The 27627-nt window shown below is 37.1% G+C and overlaps 1 protein-coding gene across 2 annotated transcripts; it reads right to left on the bottom strand.

Moving 5' to 3' along the window:
• Window positions 1-644: 644 nt before the first annotated feature.
• Window positions 645-11415, bottom strand: ugt5g2 (UDP glucuronosyltransferase 5 family, polypeptide G2). 2 transcript variants are annotated; one of them, XM_084401131.1, is made up of 3 exons: window positions 11343-11415; window positions 11084-11218; window positions 645-5250 (listed from the first exon to the last, which is right to left on the bottom strand). In XM_084401131.1, exons 2-3 carry the CDS (start codon window positions 11204-11206, stop codon window positions 3676-3678), a joined length of 1698 nt encoding a protein of 565 aa, XP_084257257.1. In that variant the 5' UTR covers window positions 11207-11218; window positions 11343-11415; the 3' UTR covers window positions 645-3675. The 2 variants fall into 2 exon arrangements, with proteins under 2 accessions (XP_084257257.1, XP_084257256.1); XM_084401130.1 differs by having other exon boundaries at window positions 11084-11223; window positions 11343-11404.
• Between the last annotated feature and the right edge of the window lie 16212 nt (window positions 11416-27627).

Genomic DNA, 27627 nt, shown 5'->3' with positions numbered 1-27627 from the left:
TTTGTAATTAACAGCGCATAATTAGGTGGGAAGATATCTGTTTATTCATGACGTCATCTGGGGTTTAAACGCACAGGCCGAGAGTCTGACAGACAGATGGGCAGGTAGACGGATTCGCAGATGGATGTACAAAACAGAGAGCAAGGATATAAACAGGTGAAAATGTGTGAATTCATAAAGTCAACAGTGTTCCAATTTCTCACTCTTTTGGACAGAGAAAAAAATTAAATTTCTTTTTTACATTGTGTGTTTTCCATTGCAATCTGCTGTCATCCGCACCCAAATATGTGTGTATTTATTTATAAGAGTTTGTTTGTGTGTGTGTGTGTGAAACGCTATGGAGGGAAGGTGTTCGGGGTCAAAGCGGTTGAACATGAAAGGGTTAAATCTCTTTCATTATTACTCCCCAAATCGACCTGGGGGGATGCAAGGAGAACTGATTAGAAAGGAGAGAGGAGGAATGAGAAAGCTAAAGAGAGATGAAGACAGAGGGCAGAGAAAGAGAGAGATCTCAAAACAGTCCGATATAAATCATAACAATCATAACCTCAGGGCACGTCATGATAAAGAAGAGAAGGAAAGAGACAGAGAGAGAAAGAAAATTGAGGGACAGTATACAAATACAACCACAATGTACAGCTATAGGAATTGTTGTGATGTTTAATTGTTGAAATGGGCTGTAACATATGATAAGGTTGCTTACATTACAATGAATTACAAGCCGTAATGAAGTCATTTGTTTGTTTGTTTTTTCTTTTAAATACAATGCAGGAGCAGTCAAGCTTTTAAAAAAAGGATGAACAAAAGACCATAAAAACATCATAAAAGTAGTACATGTGACTCATGTGCTATAAATCTTTTTAAATCATATACGACACCTTGTGTGAAAAACAGATCAAAGCTTAAGTCATTATTTGCTAGAAATCTTTACATCCACCTTAGAGTTAATGAGAGAAATTCATAAATTAATCATTCACAAAAAAAAAAGAAAAAAAAAAAGATGGTTTTACAAATAAATATAGTTGGAACAATATCATCCTGAAGGATGCTGAAATGTTTTGTGTGTGTGTGTGTGTGTGTGTGTGTGTGTGTGTGTGTGTTTTAATTTAGTTTTTTTATTCCCGCCCTTTTGTTTTTTAAATCTGGAACTGTCAAAAACACTCTTTTAAAGCCACATCCTTATCGATCTTCTCAAGCTAAATCATCAACATCCAACTACACAGACTGCCAACACACTCTCAACAGGTACGTGATGTCCTTCTTAAAATGTATATACATTTTAACTTTAAAATTTTACCAATCATACTGTCCTTTTTAACAGAAAATGTATGGCCAGCTTTGTTCAGTTGAGGATACTTCTCTCCTCCACTAAGCATGTAAGTGACAGATCTATATTGTTTGAGTTTTCAATTACTGTTTAGTTTATGTATAAACATATACCCCCAGTCATGACATGACTTTTTAATGTTGTACCTAATCTGGTACTGTTTAGAACCATTCTTCATAATATTGTTCCTTTGAGCCAGATCTTTTCATTGGATCAATTCAGATTCCTTTCAAACACAGACGGAATGGTCTGTTAATGAATCAAATTGATTCGGTTCTTAAGTTCAACTCACTGACTCACTGATTCAATGCAGCAGTTAACAGCTCACTGGAGGGGAAGATTATCAGCAAATAGTGAATTTCTGTTTGTTCCTCACACAAATCACTCGTATGGCTGCAGAGGACATTTTTAATCATGATTTTGCTATGTAGGCTATACTCTACATTACTTTTCTATATGATGTATGCTCGTATTTTTTTCTGTATGAACACTGTGCACATAAAGTAGGCCTTATGTGTGTGTTTTGCCTTGTTTTTATGCGTCAGGGGGATGGATCTAAGAAAGGGCTGAAATAAGTAGTCTATCTCTTTTGGGATGGAAAGTGCCTCTGAAGAGATTTTCGTCAGACCAGCCCGTGTCCCAAACAAGCCACAAATGAACAAATAACACACAAGAATGTTGCATTGTGCTCTTGAAGAAAATTACGTACCACAACGGAGAAACACTGCGGTTTACTGACAATGACGGAACATACAGTGGAAAAGCAGAAGATATTGAAAGCAGATAGAAAAAACGTAGAATGACCAGGGAGTAAAACTGGGAAAGAATGAAACAGGAGAGCGCGAGCGAAACCGATCATTTATCCTTGTGCGACTATAGAGTCTCTACTGTCCAGAGAGTTTTACACTGGGTCTCCGTTATGGGTGACCAGGGGGAGGGCGAAAGACAATGCCATCACTCTGTAATTGGTTTTTAGTTTTAATTTCTTTGTGTTTAACACAAATAGGATGGTTCTATTAATGTTAAGTAGGCTTGTGTAATAAGTTTCTATGACCTGCAGGAATTCCTAATCATTAATTCAAGCAAAAGCCTAATGACCTTCTAATCTGTAGCACTTATGAAGAACATTAGTCTCTTTCTTTCTCTCTCTCACTCTTTCACCCGTTCTCTCGTCCCACCTCTCTCTCTCTCTCTCTCTCTCTCTCTCTCTCGCTAAGAAAGGCTAATTAAAATAGCCATTTGGCAGACTAGCGTCCTAATTGCTATTCCCATCATTGCTGGTCGATTGGGAGGAGATAGAGAGATAGAGAAAGGGGAGAGAGTGAGGAAAAGAAAAGATGAGCGAGAATAAGATTGATAATGAGATAACGAGTCATTAGAAGCATACATTAGCGAGTACAGCCCAGGCTAATGTCCCCTCAATCAGTTAGAGCTCTCTCTTCCTTGCCTGTCTTCTTTTTATCATTCTGTCCCTGCATGCGCTTCCAGCCATCTCCTGTCTCATATCTGGAGAAAAGAATGGCCTCCTCCTGTGGTAAAGAGAAAGTGTGGTGACACGCACCATTTTGGTCAGGTTTGTGATCATCTAAATTTAAATAATTTTTGCTTTAATGAAAACATGGGATTTTGATGTATGGTGTATAAAAAGCATTACGCTGATGTAAAATAGTATGTAATCTGATTTTGGATTGCAGAAATTATTCTGAGCAGTACTTTTAATACATCCATAGCGCCATCTGCTGGTGATTGGCTGCAAAATATAAACGCTTGTTAAAATGAAACCTGCTGTTTTGGACTCGGGGAAGAGCGTTTATTTTGACCATTTGTTATGCATTACTATGCATAATTAGCCATGTTTTACACAATGAAAAAGTGAATGGTTACAATTAAATTGTTTCATGGAGCTACAAATGATTACATGTTTTTTAAACTTTGGAACTGTATGTCATATCCTGAACAGGATGAGTAGCTTATACAGCGTGGCTTTATCATTCGATCACAGGATAGCCTATTGACCAGCAGCTGTTTGTCACTGGTGAGGTGACTCACCTTTTTTTCTTTTTGCTGAATGGCCTTAAATGCTTTGTGTGCAAATAGGGGGATTACAATAAATGTGAAGGATTCCAGGAAGAGATCTGCACCTAATCACAAGCACACAGTTTAGTCTTGGCAGGGAATTGCAAGAGCTCAAGGAAAAGAAATGGGGGTGGGTGGGGGTTAATGGCGAAAGAAAGAAAGAAAGAAAGAAAGAAAGAAAGAAAGAAAGAAAGAAAGAAAGCAAGAAAGAACGAACGAACACTGGATACAATGAAAGTGAGAAAAATATAAAGAACAATGAAGTATGTATACTAAAATCTTGTTTTGCTTGCTCTTAGTTTTGGAATAGAAATATTATTGCTGTTTTTCAGAGCTTTAATGCTCTCTTTCAGCTTCTTACTGTTATCCTTTACAGCTTTTTTGTTGCCATCTCTAACAGCTTTTTTTGTCTCTCTTTTCCATCTTCGAATCCATGTTGTATAGACACCTCCCAGAGTTACCAGAAGCATGAGGAGAACCACTGCAGCCACATCTAGGCAGTAGTAGGAGTACATGGACATGTTGTAAGCCTCAGCGTGCAGATGGCGCGCACCTTTATTGCGCAGGACAAACTCGATCCAGTACACTGCTTTGTCGAGAGGATGCAGAGGTCGGTCTCGGTGTAAACCGGAGAGCTTCTGCATGTTCTGACGATATGTTGGGTTCTCTAAGATATCGCTCAAAGCCTCAAGGAATTCTTCTGATGTACAAGTAGCTGCGTCCAGCATCCGTGCCGCACCTCTTGCCTGAAGACGTACTATGTTATCTAGCTGGTCAAATAGCAAAGGGAGTCCCAGAACTGGCACTCCATGATAGATGGCTTCATATAGACCATTGGTGCCACCATGAGCCACGAAAGCACGGGTTTTCGGATGACCCAGCAAGTCGTTCTGAGGCATCCATTGAAGTAGTAGGGTGTTATTGCCAAGTGATGAAGGTCTCTCGCCAATAAACCTCCAGACCACCTTCTGTGGCATGCGGGCGAAAGCTGAGGCAATGGCTTCCATGACCTCTCTGGGCAATCCTGCGATCAGCGTTCCCAGAGACATCACGACCACCCCATGGTCTCCTGAGCTCTGCATGAACTCCTCCAGCTCGGCAGGAAGAGGCTTGGCTGGACGACACTGGAAGCCACCAATGTAGACGAGGTTTGGCATGGAGGGTCGTGGGAACTCGAACACAAAGTCAACACGCACTAGCCACATCTCCGCTGAAAGTTGCATGGCGAGGAGGTCGGCGTCCGGAGGGAAGTAGTTGAGCAACAAGCTGGTATACATGGGAATCACCAGCCAGCGCTCTTGAATGAGGTTCAACCCATAATGTAGAAGGTTACGAGATCTTTCTAACAGTCCCATTTGGTCCGTTAGACCTGAACCGGGCACAGGCACGTAGGAGATTGGAGAAGGTGCTATGGAGAAGTGTCCCTCTCCGAAACTCATCCAGCGGACGTTATAGACCATTGGAAGGTGGAGGTAATGTGCCAGGATGATCCCACCTGGCATGGCAGGGTCAGTGAGCATCAAGTCATAGTTCGCCATCTTTATCTGTCTCATCAGAGCTTTGTTCTCCAGCATGGCGGTCAGCATGGCACAGGTTGCGGTGTGAGCCACATTCAAGATTCCAATAAATTCAGACATCTGGACTAGTGCTCCCATCATCGGGCCCTTCCTGCGGGCCTCAAGAATCCTTTGTACTGCGGTCTCAAACAGGTCCAGGCCTATATGTTTCTTTTTAAGCTTCACTGTAATGGAGGTGTAGGAAGGTGAATTATCTTGGATGAACCAGCTGTCCTCCATGCGAATCACACTCAGCTCGTGGCCACGAGACTGCAGCTTCTTCACCAGCACCTAGGGGGCAGTAAAGGAGTGCACTCAGGTTTTAATTAGAAAAATTAACTAGATTAATACACATTTTTTTCTGTGATTAATCGCAATATTTTTCATATATTTTATAACTTTTTATAATAATTTCACAGTTAATCTCCAAATTAATGTAGAAACAACATAAAGACAGTAGCCTATATTTTAAATACTTGTTTAATGGCATATTTTTATGAATTAAGGCCAGTATCCCTGATTCTAATACAGCTACTGATGTCTCAATGAAAATGATTTTTCCCCCAATTTTAAACAATAATTATAGCCATTCAACATTACATAATTGAAAGCTATCAATTTTTTTAACATTTATTAGGCTTAAAAAAAAATGACAACTTTTAATTTAAGTGAACATAAAACAATCCTCACAAAAACCCATAATTCACGAGTTCCTTTGCCCATATAATCTTTAAGCTAATAAGGTTAAGCGTATTTGGCTTGCTGTCCGCAAGTGGAGGGGCTTGAGGAAACAGCTTCAGCTCGAGCTTAGATATACCCCCCAGTGGGGCTACTAATGCTTGGATGATGAGTATGCTAGCAAGATGTCTAAATTATATTGACGGAGTTGGGGGAGGTGGAGGTGGAGGGATGCCAAAACAGCTGATGCCAGAGCAAGGCGAGCGGCTGCTTATATGCTCCGGCAGTTAATTGAAAGATTAGATGGGTTCACTCCTCCCGAAATTACGTTGTGAACTTCACTAAATGTCACATTTACCTGTGCCCTTCCTACCTGTCTAACAGGTAGAAAAAATACAGAAATTGAATAAAGTTATCAAACAGTCTGAACTGCATAAATTATAAATTAAATATAGGTTAATCCTTATTAAAGCTACAAAAGTTATTTAATCAAGAGCAGTGAGTAATTTTCTCTGTTTGTTCTTTGATTAAAGTCCCCCTGTAGTCAATCATTTTATCCCTTAAAACTCATCTTTGATCACCAAAATGACAAAAGTTTTTTCCTGTGGTTTTTTATTATTCATGCCTTAAAATAGCTTTAATGTTACTACACCCTTGCTTCATTTAGTATACACGGAACCATGAATATGCATTAAGCCCCGCCTCCACTCACTCGCACCTGCTCAGAGATTCACTCTGTCATACGTCGTTGTCTACAAGTCGATGTATCAGAATGGTAATGCGTTTTGTGTATCGTTCTCAACAAAGTCGGACACATAACGGTAATTAATATGATTAGTGTTTTGCTTGACTACGTTATCAAACAGCTAATAATGTTTTGCTAATGTTACACAAAACCATGTTCCCATTCGCCACCTCTGAGTTAGACAGCTGCCTTCTAAGAATCCTTAGAAACGCTTTGAACAATCTAGAACGTTAGTGGAGAAAGGCATATACCCAGCAAACACAGAACGTTGGCACAACGTACCCAACCTTCTAACAACATTTTAACAACATGGCCAAAAGGTTGCTATAACTAGGTTGTGTGGTGAAGGTTGTTACAGCATTGTCACAATGTTGACTTTTTTATTTTATTTTTGCTTTTTATGTTTTATTTATTATACTTAAATGAAATTTGTAAATTTGTTTATTTAGTTTTTCTTCTTTATTCACAAATGTATGACTTTTGGAAGATTACCATGCAGTTTTAAAGTTGAATTAACTTAACCTTCTGTCATTTTTACTCAAAGTGAGTAAGTGTACACTTGCAGGTGTTAATTATAATTAGGCTAATTTACTGATAGCCCTATTAAATAATAATAATAAGGATAAACAATATTGTAAAAGTATATAATTATCTGACTAATTAAAAATCATAGTACCTCAAAACACAAAATGCTGAATGGGGAATATATCTATAGGCCTATATAAGCCTGGATGCCAGCCGAACTTAGCCCCGCCCACAACATTTGAGGTCAGGAAGTTCGGTCTGGACTTGATCCGTTGTGGAGCAACAGTTCTCGAACCAGAGCTGTTCGGACCAATCAAATTGTCAGGGCGGGCTTTATACGATGATGGACAGATGATCAACAGCAACGTAATCATCCATGTCACCAAAGAGCACTTGGGTTGAATTCGTTTACAACAAAGATGGTTGCCGCTGGAGAATTGAGATATCGACAGCGCATTAATTTTAAAAGAGGAACAGAGAACCGTGATCATTCATTTTTCTGATCGACAAATGCCTTGATGAACATACGTCACTTACTCCGTTGCTCTGATTGGTTGTAGGTCTATCCAATTGAGTGCAGAGGCATTTTCTTTCCTGGTTCGGTTGAAACACGCTCCTTAATCACAGCCCATTGGAGCAGTATCAGACTCACATTCTGACTAGAATCTGAGTATGACGACGTCAGGCTAGATATCCCCCATTTAGCATGTTATGTTTTGTTTTGTGGTTAATTTTTAATTAGTCAGATGTTAGATAACTATATACGTTTATCCTTATTATTATTTATGGGCCTAACAGTAGCCTAAATTAATTATAATCAACACCTGCAAGTGTACACTTTGAAGAGTAAAAATGACATAGAAGGTTAGCTAAAGCCCTATTCGGACGGGATTAACTTTACAAGGGTAGATGGAGTAATGTAATTTTACCACAGGACGTCTGTAATATTAATGGCCAATTCGCACGGGATAAGATATCTCAGTAAAACTAGCAGAAGTGGGGGAGTAACTCGATTTACACACCGCCGTTAACTTCCTGTCATCATGTGTGTATTACGTTGCTTCCTGATATCACGTGCACAAACACATGTAACCTATATTTATCAAGGGGGTAATCCATCAGCTGGAAACTGAAGCTTCCCCGGGGGCTGCCATTTTTTAGCAGACCATCACCTGCTGTTAGCATTCCATTGACTCCCATTCATTTTGGCATCACTTTGTCAGCGAATAACTTTACATCTGAGGCGTTTAAAGACTCCATTTGTCCATTATTTATTTCTAAAGAAACACGAAAATATATAAAATGCTCCATTACCTTGTATCTTACGTTATGGCCCCGTAGAAGCAGTTTTTGTAAAAATAGGCTAACGATTGCGTCATAACCACGCGGCTCTCTGTCGCACAGTAGAGAAATTACCGTATGGACAGGAGGAGAAGCTCGCAGGCAATCGGGGGGACGTGGAGGCAAAATGACCAACTTATTAATCAGAATACTTAGCAAAAGTTTCTCCTGCTCCTAGCTCATGGACACCTCCTACTCACGCTGTCCGTCTCTGCAAGTTTCGGAAGGGAATGATTCAGATTTCTCTTGGCACAGCTACTAGAAGACAGACAGGTTGCTCACGTCAACCTGTCGTCAAGCTCAGTTTGAGGCTGCGCAGTACGCTCAGCCATCAGGAAGTGAGTGCTTCTAATTGTCTTCACTTTTCTCCGTTGAAGTCTATGGGGTCGCTGTGTCCATTTCTTTTACTGTCTATGATATTTATATATCTAAAACAGTTAGGTCCGGTGTTGTGCCGAATTCTGACCCCCACTAAATTACTACCCCCCTAGTATTGGTAGGTATAGTATTAGTTGTGGGGGAGGGGTTAGGATTAGGGGTGAGGTTAGGACTAGGCAATCAGGTACTGACTTCAATGAGGGGGGTAATAATTTGGCAGGGAGTCAAAATTCTGCACAACACCGGTCAAACAATGTATTAATTAACTTCAGATTGGATTGTGTTGGTAATAGGCACTTACCTAACGCTAAAAGATGTTTCGTGTCTCTAACAAGTGCTTTCGATCTTCTTTCTGATCTGAATGGCATGTGGAAAACACATATCATTGCCACAGCCTTGTGTGGTCTTGCCACAGACTTGTCCAACAGCCTAGAAGGCAACTGAATGCTTTTTCAAGCGTCTCCATACTTGAAAAACCGTGGAAAACTACTTTTAAACAGGAAATTACGAAATATGTATGTACATATTCACAGCGGCTCTATTCGCACGGGATTAGTATTACCTGAGGTATTTTTTCCGGACCTTTTTACTGAAGGTAAAAGTCGCCGTAATCTTTATGACATTGTCCGTAATGATTACTGAGATAGCACATTCGGACGGGACTAAATTCACAGAGAAGCTCTGGTAATTATTACTACCCACCTCTCCATGTTAAACTAGTCCCGTCCGAATAGGGCTTAAATTCAACTTTATTAAATTCAACTTTATTAAAACTGCATATGGTAATCAAATTGCAGTGGGAATGGCGCAATCTTTTTTTTGTTATTTAATGAGCGCGCTAGTAATGTGCGCCTAGGCGGGTCCACAACGCACGTACACTCTGCTTATTAAACACACAGTGACGCGCAGCAGCACACAAACATGGCAAAAATAAAAGGATTACAATGTAAATAATCATATAAAGATATGGTGGAATCCGGCTTGTCCCGTAGATGGTCTGCTCGCGTGCTTTTACCTCGCGCACGAGCAGATCCGTTTGCGACGCGTTCGGTCTTTCCACTATCATATTCCATCATGTAAATAGCAAATCTGCCATGGCGCGAGCGCAACTGGCATTTAAAGGCAATGGGAGATGAGACTCTGATTGGTTTATTGCACGTAAATCCCAAAACACACCCATTACTCAGTAAGAGAATAAAGACAACCCTTTTAGACCATTAGCCTGTCGCGCCACCATTTTTTCGTTGTTAAACTAGCAAAAGTGGATTCAGACCTGCCCTAAGTGCACTTGCGCCATGCGCTTTAGACCATGCGCTTAGATCGTTAAAATAGGGCCCAATAAGTAACATGCCAAATTGGCTAGTGATTTGACAGTTACCCGCCACAATTTATTTTTACCCGCATTTGGCAGGTTGGCGGGTGTAAATTTCAAACCCTGCTCATCAAATACATTATTCACCCGCTATATTGCTTAATGTACCCGAATTTTGAATATCACCAGAAAAATATACCGGGCTAACCAGGCTCTCTTGAGACTCCACTGCTTTGCAGTTAATGATATGCTAAAGCCCACCCGCATGTTTTTGTGATTGGCTAAGGTATTTTGTGATGTCAGAAACACCTGCGATTTCAAACCACATTTTTGAGACTGTCTTTTTTTTTCACTGCAGTTTTAAGGAGAAAATACTCAGCCATGGTGTTGATTTATGACTTTGCACTTTCAACACAGAGGGGTCTTTAACATTAATGACAGACTGTATTAGTGATTTCTGTCACTTTAAGATCTGCTGCTCATGACACAGACCTCACACACCTCACACTCTTTACGTTCATTTAAGACTTTATTTAACTCATTTAAGATTGCTCTTATGAGGACACTGGACAAAACTTACATTGTGGCATAATTGTGTGTTATTGTTCGTTCAAGCGTGAAGGAGAACTCAATTCTGGTGCCCTGTCTATGCTCGCGCGTCTTTCTTTGTGTCGTGTCGTGTGTGTCACATAGACAGGAGATTCACAAACAGCCCGTTTTCTTTTGGCTCGTCTCGCTTGAATGGTTGAAAAGCAGTGATCATATAATGTAACGCTAGCCAAAAGGATGACAAATTACCTTGGTTATATATTTCCCTTTTTGTCTTTTTAAAAATAAAGTAAATGGTTTATCTTCAGAGGAATAAAAAAATTACTGACAAAATAAATAAGGTAATTGTGACATTACATCTCACAATTGTGAGAAAATTTTGCAATTGATTTATCATAACTGTGATCTTATATATCATAATGCAACTACACTTCTTTAATTCACTTCTTGGTTTATTTTAAATGACCTGATTTGTTTTTACTTTGAGGGAAACACAGGAAAACAGCAACTTACACAAAGTCATATAAAGAACAATGAACTTTGCTGGAATTCTACACTCATTTAAATCTACACTTCCTGTGTATTCAAATCAGTACCTCCATGTTCACCCAGTGACTGCCATCAATGGGGAAAACCAGGATCTTGTCGCCATTATAACCACAGGGTAAAGAGAGAAGGATGGATGTCCAAAGGAAAATGAAGAATACGTATCCACACATTCTTCTCTTTTTCTTCTCTCAAAATAACAAGAACAATCAGCATGAACATCACTTTCAATTTCTCTAATACAAAAAATGTAAACACAAAAGGATTAAAATGTAGACTATCAAGTTCTCTTATGTTTAGGTTACATACCTCAGTTGAGCCTTATACAGTTTCAGTCGCACAAAAATGTTGCCTACGTAACAGAAAAAGCCTTCACAAAGTCTCTGAAGACAGAGAGATTATCTTCCCTATTGAACATAATTCCTTCATTTGGCAAAAGAATTTTGTTGTGAAACGTTTCTTAGTCCAAGTTCTTTCTGACCAGCATGATGTGCAAAAAATGTGTTTTGATGTTATGTTGAATTGCACACATAAAATATATTTACATTATGAAATTGTTTATATAGGCCTACTACACACTTCAAATTCACTTACAATTAAATGCTTTAGTTTTTGACAAATCTCAGTTTCCATACTGCATACTGTAAATGTGCAAACAGCATATAACAATCTGTTTATAAAAAATAAAAAATTGAGGCGTCTGCTCACTTCTGCTATTTAAGACTCAAAGTTATTCACAGACAAGATCCCTTTAAAATAATCAAAAATTTTAGATTAAGAAAAGACTTCTATAACAATTTAATCAGATGTGTTTTATTATTATTTGAATAATTGTATAATTTGAATAAGTCTGATTACATATATTAAAGGAATAAACAAATAAAGACACAGGCATTTTCCAAATGCTATTCACACAAAATAATGTCACCACATGGTAATATCCAAAATCCTTGTCCTTGTGGGGACATATTTTGGTTCCCGTGAGTTCATAAATCATACAGAATGTTTTCTGAAAATGTAAAAATGCAGAAAGTTTTTTGTGAGGGTTGTGTTTAAGCTTAGGGGTAGGATTAGGGGATAGAAAATAAGGGTCAAAAATCATTATGTCTATGGAAAGTCCCCATAAAACTTGGAAACCCAGCATGTGTGTGTGTCACAAACATCTAAATTCTATTTTACAACTGTTGTGACCATAGGTGGACCAGTCTAAATTGCTTTCATCTGTTTTGCAGGAGGAAATGCTGCTGGTGCCACACTAGCCGACTGCTGTGAGACAAATTGAGTGGTGGCTGATACAGGCATTGGTTGAATCATAGTAGGTTGTACGTTTTGTATTATGGTGACGTCTCTTTTGCGTGCTTTCATTTCTCTTCTGATCTGACACCACGAACACCACATGCAACAGACAGACACCACGAGGTCATCGCAGATATTGCCCTGTTGCAACACAAACAAACAAATTATTGTTTTGTGGCCTTCTTTCGTTTATTGGTTGAGGCGAAGGAAAACTCACCGGAATATCATATTTGTAGCGAACCGCCACCCTCATTCCCAGAGTCACAGGCGGCACACATGTTGCAATCCCGAACAAAGCCAGGAAACCTGGGCCGAATATGTCCACGAGAGGCAGACAGCAGCCCTCTCCAAACGCACTAGTGGTGGAGCAGGTAAAACAAGGAAAGCACCAGAACGCATAGCAGCCTGAGGACAAATGCACAAATTGGGAAATCATTTGTATACGTTTTAATGAGCAGTAAAAATGGAGCTGTAGTATTTATTATAAGGCCTTTAAATGGAATTGTAGCATACTTACAAGAATTACAGTCCTGGCAACAGCTACATAGTCCTGAAGTCCAGCCCTTATTATGAGCCTTGATGTAAGTTTGCTGCATAATTACAGCCGCCGATTTGACCTTACTGATATGGAGGAATGACAAAAAAGTAAAGGTTCTCACTGATTCTAGTTATGTATGGTATATTTGGTATTATGGTATTAGTTATGTATGGTATCCTGTAAACTGAATTTTACTGAAAATCTACACTGTCCTCACTTAAAAAAGAGAACCAAGAGTAGACCCAACTCAAATTGATGAGTTTACCCAAAGAAAGCTGGATTTAAAGAATTTTGGGTAACACTTTACTTTACAGTGCCTTTGTTGCACGTTACATGTACGTACTATGGCAAATAACAGTAAATGATGCATAATTGCATGAAACTAACCCTAAACCAAACCCTATAGTAAGTATATGTTGTTAATTGATATTACTCAGTCCTTAAATGCATAAATATGCTATAACTAAAGTGTAACCAAAGTTTGTATAATGTAATGAGGAACAGGCAGTGTATTGAACATAGGTTTAGTAATGCAAGAAATTCATCCTTTAATGCAATTTTATTCTATACATTTTTATTCTTACAGCAATGCATGCTGGGTATTATTGGAAATTGTTTTGTATGCATTGGTAAACTTTCAGGTCACCTTTTACAGCACTGTTCAGAATGAAACTGTTTGTTCAGCCCTGTATGACAAGCCTCACGAAACTATAAAGTTTTGTTTCCTAATCAAAAATTATCACTTGCCAGTAAGTTGCCGACAAGGCCTATGAACCGGTTCCACTGGTTTTTGTTTTGTTGGCTGCTTGTCAGAACAGTGAATGTTAATGAATGTAGAACAAAACATAAGATTACAAAAACTGCTATGGGGCAAGATGTTACTTCTTCATTTATTCTCAAATGTCTTTTATTAATGACTTCTCAAGTAGTAATGAAATGCTTAATCGCTAAATCTATCATTCAATGATGATTTAATTAAAGATTATTGTTTCCTTTTTTGATCTTACAAAAAAATATAATGATTCATTCAAAACTATTTTCTATTTTGTGCAGCCTCTACCTCTGAGTACATATTGAAAGCAAAATAAGACAATTTCTTTCATAATCAGGTAACACTTTACAATAAGGATAACATTAGTTAACATGAACTAACAATGAAAAACACTTAAAAATGTATCAATCTCAGTTCATTTCAACATTTACTAATACGTAGCTAAAAACAAATGTATTTGTTAATATTCTTTAATAGACCTGAGCTCACAAGATCTTACAATGAACAGTTGTATTTGTATTGACTAACATTAACATAGATGAATAAATACTGTAACAAATTACACATTGCTAGGTAATACAATAACTAACGTTAACTAATGGGACCTTATTGTAAAATGCAAACACGTACAGATGATTTAACTTATAAACTTCACCCATAATCATTGTGCAACCTTATCAAGTTAGTGCGACATGCAGGTATTATATCTATAGGCTTGCAAAGTAATTTGCAAAAAGAAAACTTTTTTTTTTTTTTTTTTTTATTGGAATTTGCAATTATCAAGACACACAAATGAAATAAATATAACATTTAGCATACAAGTAGAAGAGACATTTAACATTTAAAATTCTAAAAATAAATAAAAAATATATATGAAGACTTCAGATGCAAAAGCCTCTAAATCCATCTCAAGTTTTTGTTTAATATTTTGTTTATAATTTTTATCAGGCTCCTATGTATAGGTTTCTACCCAATACCGACATTTCTGAATGGGCTGAGGCTGGGATTTAGTCAGTTTGAAGCTTTTGCATCGGATGTCTTCATGTAAAAAAAATTCTTACCTTATATATTTTTTAAACATTTGATTTAACTGCTGAAAAGATCAGAAATGGCTTACTTACTCTTTCTAGTGCAACCTCTCCCTTTTCAGTCTAAAGAAAGTAAAAGCGGGCGCATTTATAAGTGCAAGATTTCAAGCAAAAAAAAAAAAAACACACAAAAAAACACAACTATGTTTACTTAACCAAAGAAAATATGCAGCTAAACCTGAAACTTCACTGTTAAACAGAGCCTGGTGGTGGAAAAAACGGTTCTGATTCAACACAAATGAATTTGATAGAATCTCTCCACGCCTTGCGCTTTGAATTCTTACAAGAGATACATCAACTTTAGAGTTCACCACACTGTTCTGCTCTCCCCCTTATTTACCTCAATGACAAATGATTTGAAATGACTGCACCCAAAGCGTACAGTATAAGAACAATCCAAGATCAGTTAAAATTGAATGAACATTGTATGTAAACTAGAGGCAGTTTGTCACCTGATCTATGGGAATCAAAAATACGAATGAACAACAAGAACAAAAAATGAACATACAGTGCACAAGAGTATATACAAGCAAGAGTTTGTTGTTAGTCGCCAGTAGCAGCTCCAAACACTGACACAAAAAACAGCCTTTCTTCAAATCTCACTCTCTCTCCACCATCATGAGTGGACACGCCCCCCTAATGCTGATTGGCCACCAGTGTGTTGTGGCACTCCGTCCAATCCACAACAGCATTTCTTGAAACCGCTTACTGCACCTTTAAGAACAATGTGCATTTACTTTTTTGTAATTGCAACATGCTTAGATAAATGTTCAGCCTGTGCAGGATGACGATACATCGGTCAATGTGTTATTAAGGGATATACAGCAGTGGCAAAAAGAGATGTTTGGCCTAGTGAAATTGACATCATCCCTTTTTCAAAAATGTAAAAAATGTGTGAAAGATTTTGTAAGCATATTGCATGGTTGTGCATGGAGTCAATTGTTTTATTTGTGATAATTCCGCAATAAAACATTTTGGTTTTTCTATGCATTTATTTTTTTATTTTTTAAATAAAAATTATATAGATCAGTGAGTATACCCCTTTTTGTCTAATAATTTTGTCAGATAACCAATTGTAGTGTTTTGCTCTTCCCTCATTTAAAAAATTATGACAATCTCAGTCATTAGATTTTATTGTTTTATATGTTTTTATTGTTCTTAGGGCATGAAAAACAAGATTTGAACTTTTTTTTTTTACCACTTGACAGTATGCAGTTTTTGTTTTTAACTTAAGAGATAGAGACCGTATTAAACATAATAACACAGCAATACTTGTATTTAACAAACCAATGAATAAAATGATATAAAATCATGTGAAAACTATAAAATATATACACAAAATATAACGCAGCTTCAATTATTACAAACGCATTTGAGTTTGTTCCTGTTCGACCAGCAGACGAAGAACTTCATACAAGAAGTTGAATGTCGCTTGTCTTTGATATCAGAACACGAGGACGTGATCCCATCAAAGATCTACAAACGGTGAAGGTACAACTCTGAAAACATGAAACCCAAATCAGACTATGTAGAAAATGCTCCAGTCAACCAGAGTATGTCGATTTACCCTTATTAGACGATAATTCTGAAAATGAAAATTTCTACACTGTAAAAATAAAAGGTGCCTGGAGGAACCTTTTTGGGGTTCTTCACTTTGCCACACCGGCGGAACCGTCTGTAGATCCTCTAGACACCCTTTAAAAAGGGCCGGTTCTCTGAGGAACCACAGAGGTTTCCTGGGGAACTCTTATATTAGGCACTGTCTGGAACCACAATTTTATTCATTTATTGTTGTTACTATGGTTACCATTAACTTCTATTATAATAAACAAACTGAACCAAATACAAAATAAGAATTGTTTATTACATATTTCAGATCCATTTTAATACATACACTTCCATGCACATGGGAAAAAAAGCTAGTAATAGATTAATATCAATGAATAGAATACACAAAAGAAATAGTATAATACATAAGCAACATGAATAATCAACCATGTATATACAATAGGCTATACAAGAAAAGACATAAATCAATGTAAACAAGAAATTGACATTAACATTTTGACTACCCTAATTAAAAATGTGCATCTTCACTTAACTTAAGTTTTGTTAAGCTTCTTAAGTCTGACGTCACCGTTTCCAAATCCAAAAGCTGCCAAAAACAAACAACAAACGGTGCTAATATGCATTCATTGTGCTGTAATATTCCTGAAAATTATGATCCTAACTTTTATCTGTATACCGAAATCTCAAATGGTGATTCAGCTATTTTGAATCGTAAAATATTGAAGTCTGGGATGCCATGAAACTGGAGACTGTAATGTATACTATGGCTTTTGAAAAGCTTAAATGTGTGACTTGAATCAACAGTGCTCATAAATGGTTGTTGAGTATTCTCACTAGAAACAAGATAGAGTAAGTAGAAGTACACTGTAAAAAATGTTACTGCTATTTACTTATTATGGTAACAATATTACACATAATATTTTTGAGTAGTTAAAGCTTGATTTCATTCATGGAATCTACCTGAATAAATAATGTAAAATGCCCTAATTTATTTAGTCTATGACATAATGAATTCAATTTTTTTAGTGAAATGTGCTTTTTTATTTGAAGTATTTTTTATTCTTAAAATTGTGTGAAGTCAAGTGAATGGATATGACCTATTTATATTTAACTTTGAGATATATTATTTTATAAAAAGACTGTATGCTGCTAGGACAGCAAAGAATCAAACTTGTTACTGCATCATCATTAGCAGAGTTATTGCTACATGTATAAAACAATATGCTTCAGAATATTAAAATAATGCAGTTATTCACAACCTAACCATAAGCCCTACTCTTCTGCACAATGGTAACGATCAAAACTTTAACATAATAGAAACTCTTTCAAATGTCAAACATACCTGAACATTAAACATTAACAGATGTTTCCCTTTACTCAAAAACACATGAAATAACACTTAATTTCAAGATTTACTCTCCATTTCCAGCCATGTGCAAAGGATGCTGGGAACAAACAATGGTGTCTCTAAATAAAACCGCATAAATTAGCTAATTCTCTTAAAATAAATAGGTAGCCCCTTTTCCTTAATTTTATGAGGTTTATCAGTTCCTCAATTCAAGCCTTAAAATTGTGTATGTTTCCTTAAAAAAAATAGGAAAATGCATCTCTTGGTGTTATTAGTGAAATGTTCTCAATATTTTCAACAAAACACTGAACCACAATTTTCTTTATAAAATATGCATAACATTTTTAATGATCACCTCAATTTTTTTAAAGAAAATTACAAGACTCATGATTCATTTTTTACAGTGTAGTAGAAGGAAACAGTATTCCTTATGTCACAACAAGCGGAAAACATTTTCCATTTTAACAGAGTTAAGGTGCAGTAAAATGATCTGTTGTTCTGTGAATGTTCACTGGTGAATTCAGTCATTTCCATAAGAATCCACACGATCTGCAATTTCGTGTGTGGTCAAAAATTGCACTACGGGACCAAGTTGGTCACTGGAATTCGCTGGATTTGACCAACAGAAAGCTGCTTGAAAGTGACTCCTGTGTGAGCTGTGCTTCATATGGTCAATGGTCAATAGACCTTTTTGCCTGTGTAATTTCACGAAATTCACAAATGTGACCGCACCTTTACTCGCTGCAACATAAAATGCAATCAATAATAAAATCTTCACAAGGGACATGTGAGGTACTTAACGAGTTAGAAAAGTGAAAAGATGCAGCAGCTTCATTTTCCGTTTGTTTTTCCTCTTTTCTGGTGGATGGTCCAGGCACTTCAATGATTTTCAGGTCTACAGGAGGATTTTTATTCTTGTTCAGACTTGTATTTCAGCTTACCGAGATCCCTGCAAAGTACAAAATGTACTGTTAGTAATGTTATTAAAGTGATAGTTGTGAAATTAAAATAATCCAAAGTCTATGGAACCCAAAAGCAGATCTCAGGCATAATGCAACCCCAGTCACCGTTCACTTTCACTGCATGAAACACAAGCAGAAAAAAAATGTGTAAATCATTCATGAAACCATTCTTATGTACACTTCAATGCAACAATTTATGTAAAAATTGATAAATATTCTGTTAAGCTCCAAAAATGTCCCAGAAAAGATCCTAAAAATAATCAAATGAGTCCACAAATCATGTGTTATGGGTTGTGTTGTAAGTCTTCTGAAGCCATATAATAGCTTTTTTTTTGTTGTTGTTGTCTAAAAAGACTAAACTTGAAGTTATAATTCAGAGTTCAAATGTCTTATATTCAAATGCAAAAGATTAAGGTATAAGAAAAAATGGCAACAAACATGTGATATTATTTTACATGTAAAAATAACATGAATGAGATTTGAGAGCATGATTTTCAGAGAATAACTGATTAAAAAACACAAGTAGGCCTACACAGTCAAACAATACAATTTGCTAGGCTGTTTTGGGTGGTTGCTAGGGTATTCTGGGTGGTTGCTAGGCGGTTGCTAGGATATTTTGGGTGGTTGCTAGGGTCTTTTGGGTGGTTGCTAGGCGGTTGCTAGGGTATTTTGGGTGGTTGCTAGGGTGTTCTGAGTGGTTACTAGGATGTTTCGGGTGGTTGCTAGGGTATTCTGGGTGGTTGCTAGGCGGTTGCTAGGATATTTTTGGTGGTTGCTAGGGTCTTTTGGGTGGTTGCTAGGCAGTTGCTAGGGTATTTTGGGTGGTTGCTAGGGTGTTCTGGGTGGTTGCTAGGCGGTTGCTAGGGTGTTATGAGTGGTTACTAGGATGTTTTGGGTGGTTGCTAGGGTGTTGCTAGGGTATTTTGGGTGGTTACTAGGGTGTTCTGGGTGGTTGCTAGGCGGTTGCTAGGATATTTTGGGTGGTTGCTAGACGGTTGCTAGGGTATTTTTGGTGGTTTCTAGGGTCTTTTGGGTGGTTGCAAGGCAGTTGCTAGGGTATTTTGGGTGGTTGCTAGGGTGTTCTGGGTGGTTGCTATGGTGTTGCTAGGCGTTGCTAAGGTATTCTGGGTGGTTGCTAGGCGGTTGCTAGGGTATTTTAGGTGGTTGCTAGGGTGTTCTGGGTGGTTGCTAGGCGGTTGCTAGGGTGTCCTGGGTGGTTGCTATGGAGATTTTAGGCCATTACTTATTGGCTGCTCAATAATATAAATCCTCTGAGGGAGAGAGAGAGAGGGAGAGACGCAGGGGTGTCAGGCCCTTTTGGAGTCTGTGTGTGTGAAAACGGCGGTTTGGATTTGAATATTTTTAGAATGCCCAATGTTAAGTCGATGGGAGTTTTTCCGAGTTTTGATCGTCATTTTTAGGAAAACCGTAAGTCCGATCAGTCTGAAAAGATATAGCACACCGAGTCAGATCAGTTTGAGTGTCTGAGCCGAGTTTGGAGTATGTAGAGTTAAAGCTCTAGGAGGAGATAGAGTTGTACATTTTTCAAGTACAATATCAGTAAGTTGGCTCTCTCAAGCCAACTTAATAAACAAAAACAGACCAAACTATATTAACCACTTGTGTTATTCATAACAAACACCAATGACGACAGCAGGAATCAGCTAAATTAGTTATCAGCAATTTGAAGACACAGTTGTACACAGTACATTGAAATCTAAGACAATAAGTCAGTGGTTTCCATTTGTGGCAAATATCCATTTGTGTATTAGTTAGCATTGTGGCTAAAACCTTCATACCACATAACGTTACTGTGCAATAAACGAGTGGTTAACACTGTAAAGACGTAGTAATGTATAATACATCTAGTTTATATATGTATGTGTTTGAATATATAGTGAATAGACTGTGTATATATTTCTTTGGCGAGTTTACAAACCTTGTAACGTAGACCCGAACAAACAGTGTAAGCTGCGGCAGGCTTTGATGAGGGGAGCCATTACTTTCAAATCCGATGACAATCAGCTGAGCTTTGTTGCGCGTGAGTAGCGCGAGGATCACTGAAGCGATGACAGCAGAGGAATCGCAGCGGTTTCGTGACAGAATAAAACTTTTATCCTCCTGCTTCTTCTTCTTCATATTATTATTAGGGGTTCAAGCATGAAATGCTGAAACCCTATTGTAATTGTAAGGATTTGTAAAACTGATCGTGCAGGCCAAACCGTAAGGCCTAGAGACTTGAAACCTGGCCAGATGGTAGGCCTCAATTTGGGGACAACCTATCAGAATATGACCCAGATTGGCCCATAGGTGGCGCTACAGCAACCAAAAGTACAAAATCGCTCATAACTCTTAGACCGTTTGCCCTAGACTCAAGTGTCTTACACACCACTGTGATCAGTAAGAAATTTCTGCTATGTCGCATTTTGCGGCATTTTACAATTGTAAGGATTTGTAAAACTGATTGTGCAGGCCAAACCGTAAGGCCTAGAGACTTGAAACCTGGCCAGATGGTAGTACTATTGCTTGCTACTCAGATACACGGACTCAGCCCAATCAGCCCATAGGTGGCGCTATAGTGATCAAAAACGCGAAACTGCTCATAACTCCTAGACCGTTAATCGTAGACTCAAGTGTCCTATATCATTGGAATCCTTGGGTCAAGAAGGACAAAACGTATATCTCCGATTTCAATTCCGTCATGATAGATTTTTCGCCATTTTGAATTTGTCAAAAAACGACTTTTTTTAACTAGTCCTAGGTTTTTCGTCCGATCGGAATCAAACCAGTGCAGAATTGTTCTCTGGTGTCTGAATATCAATAATTATAAAAAAAAAGTTGAAATTTTGAGTCACGGTTGCTAAGGGGCGCTAAATTGTTCGAAGTGGGTGGAGCCAATTTTACAAAAATGGCTATAACTCGTCAATGGAATGAGATATCTTTACCAAATTTGGAACACCTGTGTTTGAGCTTAATTTTTGGTCACGTGCAAAAATCGCGATGATTGGCCACTAGGTGGTGCTATAACAGGAAAAAAATGGCTATAACCACCAGGGGCCGTATTCACAAAGCATTTTATCTTACCACTAGGAGTACTCCTAAATCGCACTAAAAGATTTTAGCTAGGAGTTTTCTCTTAAAAGTTATTCACAACGCCTTTCAGACCTACTCTTAGTAAAGAAAAATGACAACTCCTAAACTAAGAGTGAGTCTTTGTTGCTATGGATGACGTCATTACTCATGCACGAGCTTGACTGAAGTGACCACCTTGATTGGCTGATGATTGTAACGCGGGAATGATTCCAAACCCCTCCCCTACGATGATGATTGACAGGTGACAGGTCTGAGAATGCGTGCGCTACACAAGTAGTGCGAAGGACGGAAGATGATGAATAACTGAATAAATAGCCTAAATGAATAAAGAGTAAGGAAAAACAAATAGCCTATTAGCCTAATGAAACATATGGATTGATGCAATATCTTTGCAACATTATTGAATTAATCTGTCACTATATGCCTCTGCCTACGTTTGCAAAGAGAAGAACATTTTAATTTGATTCACAATCAAACGTTACAATTAGTTTACATGCAATGAATGAGTAGCCTAGTTTTGGTTGTTGTTGGTGGCGTTATTGCATCCCTAGTTATGCCTACAATGCAAAATTGTTCCCTCACGATTGGAAGCTCCTGTAGCCGCCGTATTTCAAAACATCGCAACGTGATCTTGGTCTAAGGTCTTAGTGAGTTAGGAGTCCTCTCGACTTCTTTTAAGCTGTCCCAGGCTTAGGTGCTACTTTTAGGGCTAAAATGCCTTGTGAATTACTCTTAGTCAAAAAAATGAGGAGTCCTAAAGTTACGAGAGACACGCCCTTTATTTTTAGGAGTTGCTCCTAAATTCGCCAGTTAGGAGCTACTTTTAGCCTTAAAATTCTTTGTGAATACGGCCCCAGATCATTAGTCCGATTTACTGGACAATTGGTATGCAGTGTCTTGGTCCAAGGTGCCATGACTGTCTAGCACATTGAGCACATATTAGACAAGGTTAACGGAGGCCGATCGGAACGAAACTCAGTGGGCATGTTCGACTCATGGCCCTAGAGGTCTGTGAAAATTTTGAAAGAAATCGGCCACTAGTTGGCGCTAACGAGTTTTACAGCTGAGTAAAATACGCATATCATTTGATAGATCTCCTCATACTGAACAACTTTTCCTCAAGAACTATTGCTTGCCAAATTAAACTTAATGTCTTTTGATGCTTTTGTGCTTAAAGGCCTTAAATGCTTGAACCCCGATAAATGTTGCTTGCAGCTTTAATTATTATTATTATTATTATTATTATTATTTATTGTTGTTGTCATTTTTAAGGTTTAAATTAATCAATAAAATATACTAAATAAATGTAAGCATATGTATACTGAATCAAACTTAAATATAAACACTGGATCCATTAATACTAATGCTACTTTCCACTGCACTTTCACTCGGATAGCTCCTGTCCAAACTTAATTTGCACTACTTTAAATCCATTGTTATACTGCTCATTTTAGCCTAACTTATACATATATCTATTTGTAAAATTCTGTTTATAGTAATAGCCATCTGTATATTATGCTCACATTCTGTTTATAGTAACAGCCATCTGTATATATATTCATAGTACATATCTATCTGTAAAATTCTGTTAATAGTAATAGCCATCTGTATATATATTCATAGTACATATCTATCTGTAAAATTCTGTTTATAGTAACAGCCATCTGTATATTATATTCAGTACATATCTAGCTGTAAATTCTGCTCACAGTAATAGTTATCTGTATATTATATTCATAGGACAATCTATCTGTAAATTTTTGTTTATAATAGTATTCAACTCTATATTTATTCAGTACATATCCATGTTCTGCACTTATGGAACCACTGTATATCCTGCACTTGCTGCTATTGCACTTCTGGTTAGACCTAAACTGCATTTCGTTGCCTTGTACCTGTACTTGCGTAATGACAATAAAGTTGAATCTAATCTAATCTAATCTTTCTTTTCTCTTCTCTTCTACTTAATATCTGTTTACAAAATAAAAAAAATAAACATAGGCTATACTGCATCAGACTAAACTGGGAAGGGTCACAGCACTTACATATTGTTGTCCTATTGTTAATTTAACTGCTTCTATTGCTCTCCTCATTTGTAAGTCACTTTGGATAAAAGCGTCTGCTAAATGATTAAATGATTAAATGTAAATGTAATAATAATAGGATAATAAAAATATTATCGTGGCCTCACAGAACCATTCCTCTGGATGCTGGCTTTAACATAAGAGATCTTCCAGGAACCAACTAAATGTTAAAAAGATCTTACAATAACCCTTTTATAGATTTCGAGTTCCTCTAATTTCCGCCAAAACACTTCGAGGTCTCATGGTAATGAAAAGGTGACTCCAGAACCTCTGAACTGAATACAAAGTGCTTAAAGGATCCCATAAGTTCCAACAAGAACCACAAAGATTGTCAATGCTCCACCAGTAACCCTACTATAAGAGAAAGAGCTTTGAGGCACTTAAATTACATTTTTAAGTTAATTGAGTATCCTACAGGATATTTGAGGCACCTTTAGTTTTTACACAGTAGCTCTCCTTTCTCAGAAAGCCTATGATTAATCAGAATTTCCTCCCAATCTAAAGTTAATACTTGGAAAATGTAACAATACTAGTGCAAAGTGCCCGTCCAAAATCAGTTTTTGTGAGTATTTTTAGTAATTGTTGGTTTGGTGTGTTTGAGTGCTCATTGTTACAATTACACAGCAAAAGTTCAGTGACATTTTTATTTGTGCATGGTAGAAAGCAAATACTGATACATAATGACATACAATAAATATGGAAAATGTAACTACCTGGTTGCAAAACAATTTATAATGGTGATATTAGGTGACATGTATTTGGGTATCTGTGTACAAGTAGCAGGAGTTTAGATTATATTTATAGTAACTTTTTTTGTCATTGTGCAGATTACAGTTATAGAGACGATGAAAGGCAGTTAGCGTCTAACCAGAAGTGCAAAAAAAGCAGAAAAGTGTGATGTGAACAGACAGGGAGTGCATATAGTGCAGTGTAGACAGTAGTATACAGTTAATGAAGTGGTATGGTGTACAGTAAGGACATGGGGATTTGCCGTCACGATCGGTAAGAGTAGAGTTAACCTCGTTTAATCCTGCATAGCCTATATGAGCTATCCTGTTGAATAGGCACGGCAACTATTTAACATAGCATATTCAACATAACATAGTTACAGGCTAACTACAGCGTGCATGACACAGTAATTACTTAGCACTGAGCAGGCTATGCTTGAGAAAACAGTTTGTGAATAGGCTACTACAAATGATGGCTGTGAAAGAGACTGTGAACGCATTGAATAGGATATGTTTAGTTGGTGAATAGCATATTACACAGTGGCGATAACGTTAAGCGCACTAGAATAAAATATAATATTTAGAAGTAAACAGTGTAGCTGACTTACAGATTCAGTTAACATCCACAAATGAATAAGCGCGATGATTCAGGGAGCAGGCTACACAGTGAACTCCGAGAAAATGCTACGCTTGAGCAAATTCAACATCACATAGTTACAGGCTAACTTCAGCGTGCATGACACAGTAATAACTTGGCATTGAGACCAGGCTATGCTTGAGCAAACAGTTTGTGAATAGGCTACTACAAATGATGGCCGTGATGGTGAATAGCATAGACTACTATTAAACAGTAGCGGTAACGTTAAGTGCACCAGAATGAAATATAATATTCAGAAGTAAACAGCATAGCTGACCTACAGATTCAGTTAACATCCACAAAAATGATGGTTGTGAAAGAGATGGTGAACATCTGACTTACAGATTCAGTTAACATCTACAAATGAATAAGCACGACGATTCAGGGAGCAGCCTACACAGTGAACTCCGAAAAAAGGCTACGCTTGAGCAAACAGTTTGTGAATAGGCTACTACAAATGATGGCCATGAATAAAATATAATATTCAGAAGTAAACAGTGTAGCTGACTTAATGTTTAGCTGACAGAGTGTTTATGTCAGAATGTTTATTTTTAAACCACAACCTTCTAAACATCATCAATGTGTGCTTCTTTTACAGATATAATTAACAATATCTTTTGCATTTCCAATCCAAACAATGTCAAACTTGGCACTGCACTTACATGCAAGCAAGACACCTGTCAAGTTTGAAACCCATCGGACTAACGGTTCAAGAGATATGTGAATAACAGACACATACCCACACAGACAGATGTGCCTGAGATGGATAGATGGATAGATGGATAGATGGATAGATGGATAGATGGATAGATGGATAGATGGATAGATGGATAGATGGATAGATGGATAGATGGATAGATGGATAGATGGATAGATGGATAGATGGATAGATGGATAGATATGGATGGATATGGATGGATGACTCCCTAGATGTTACTTGATGCAACAACACTTTTTTTTTCTTTTTTTTTCTGCAAGGGTTTCCTAGGATAAAAGTAATGGATTGATATTCCAGAACAACTTGGCATTCTTACTGGACGTCGGCCATCTTGGTTTGGAGGGAAGAAATTCCTCATACCTAGGTATAGGATGATGCACTAAAGTCCACTATAGAGGTTGATATGCAACTATGACTACACTGTAAAAAATGTTACTGGTATTTACTTAAAAAAATTATGGTAACAATATTACACATAATATTTTTGAGTAGTTAAAGCTTGATTTCATTCATGGAATCTACCTGAATAAATCATGTAAAATGCCCTAATTTATTTAGTCTATGACATAATGAATTACAATTTTTTAGTGAAATGTGCTTTTTTATTTGAAGTATTTTTTATTCTCAAGTGAATGGATATGACCTGTTTATATTTAACTTTGAGATATATTGTTTTATAAAAAGACTGTATGCTGCTAGGACAGTACAGAATCAAACTTGCTACCGCACTATCACTAGCAGAGTTATTGCTACATATATGTAACAATATGCTTCAGAATATTTAAAAAATGCAGTTATTCACAACCTAACCATAAGCCCTACTCTTCTGCACAATGGTAACGATCAAAACTTTAACATAATAGAAACTCTTTCAAATGTCAAACATACCTGAACATTAAACATTAACAGATGTTTCCCTTTACTCAAAAACAAATGAAATAACACTTAATTTCAAGATTTACTCTCCATTTCCAGCCATGTGCAAAGCATGCTGGGAACAAACAATGGCGTCTCTAAATAAAACCGCATAAATGAGCTAATTCTCTTAAAATAAATAGGTAGCCCCTTTTCCTTAATTTTATGAGGTTTATCAGTTCCTCAATTCAAGCCTTAAAATTGTGTATGTTTCCTTAAAAAAAATAGGAAAATGCATCTCTTGGTTTTATTAGTGAAATGTTCTCAATATTTTCTAGTAAACACTGAACCACAATTTTCTTAATGAAATATACATAATATTTTTAATGATCACCTCAATTTTTTTAATGAAAATTACAAGACTCATGATTCATTTTTTACAGTGTACATTTCAGAGCAAGTCCCTAACACACAAACACACCTCTCCAGAGACATGAAATTGAAAGTCCCGGAAAATGATCAATAATTTACTGTATAACACAAGTGAAAGATAAAAAAAGTCCCACAATAATGGCAAATGGGAAAAGCAAACTTGATGGGAAGCGATACACATTTCTTTTCTTATACACATTTATCAAGCCATAACTGAATCCAAGTTGTTGTTCTTTATGTTCTGTTCAGAGTAAAATTAAAAAAGTAAGATTGTCTTAGTTTAAGCTTAAGACAAAAACACAAAAGTTAAAAAAAAATTCTACCAATGATTGTCTCAAATATACAGCAGTATATTTTTTTCCATAAAGATTCCATATAGATGCGTCACCCTTTTTGAGATGATCACACACACAATTGTCATGATATTATGCATATTAGAAACGGACTACCTGACATTAAAGATATGACAATACA

This window comes from Rutilus rutilus (genome assembly GCF_951802725.1).
Source record: "Rutilus rutilus genome assembly, chromosome: 25".
In the NCBI taxonomy this organism is placed as follows: Eukaryota; Metazoa; Chordata; class Actinopteri; order Cypriniformes; family Leuciscidae; genus Rutilus; species Rutilus rutilus.
The sequence above is the reverse complement of the archived record's forward strand: the minus strand, read 5'-3'. Positions and strand labels throughout refer to the sequence as shown.

Excerpts from the sequence above, each read along its gene's own strand:
- ugt5g2 (XM_084401131.1), bottom strand. The coding sequence starts at position 11,206 with ATGTGTGGATACGTATTCTTCATTTTCCTTTGGACATCCATCCTTCTC. Across the intron at positions 5,251-11,083 it reads GTCACTGGGTGAACATGGAG|GTGCTGGTGAAGAAGCTGCA; the intron begins GTACTGATTTGA and ends ACTGCCCCCTAG.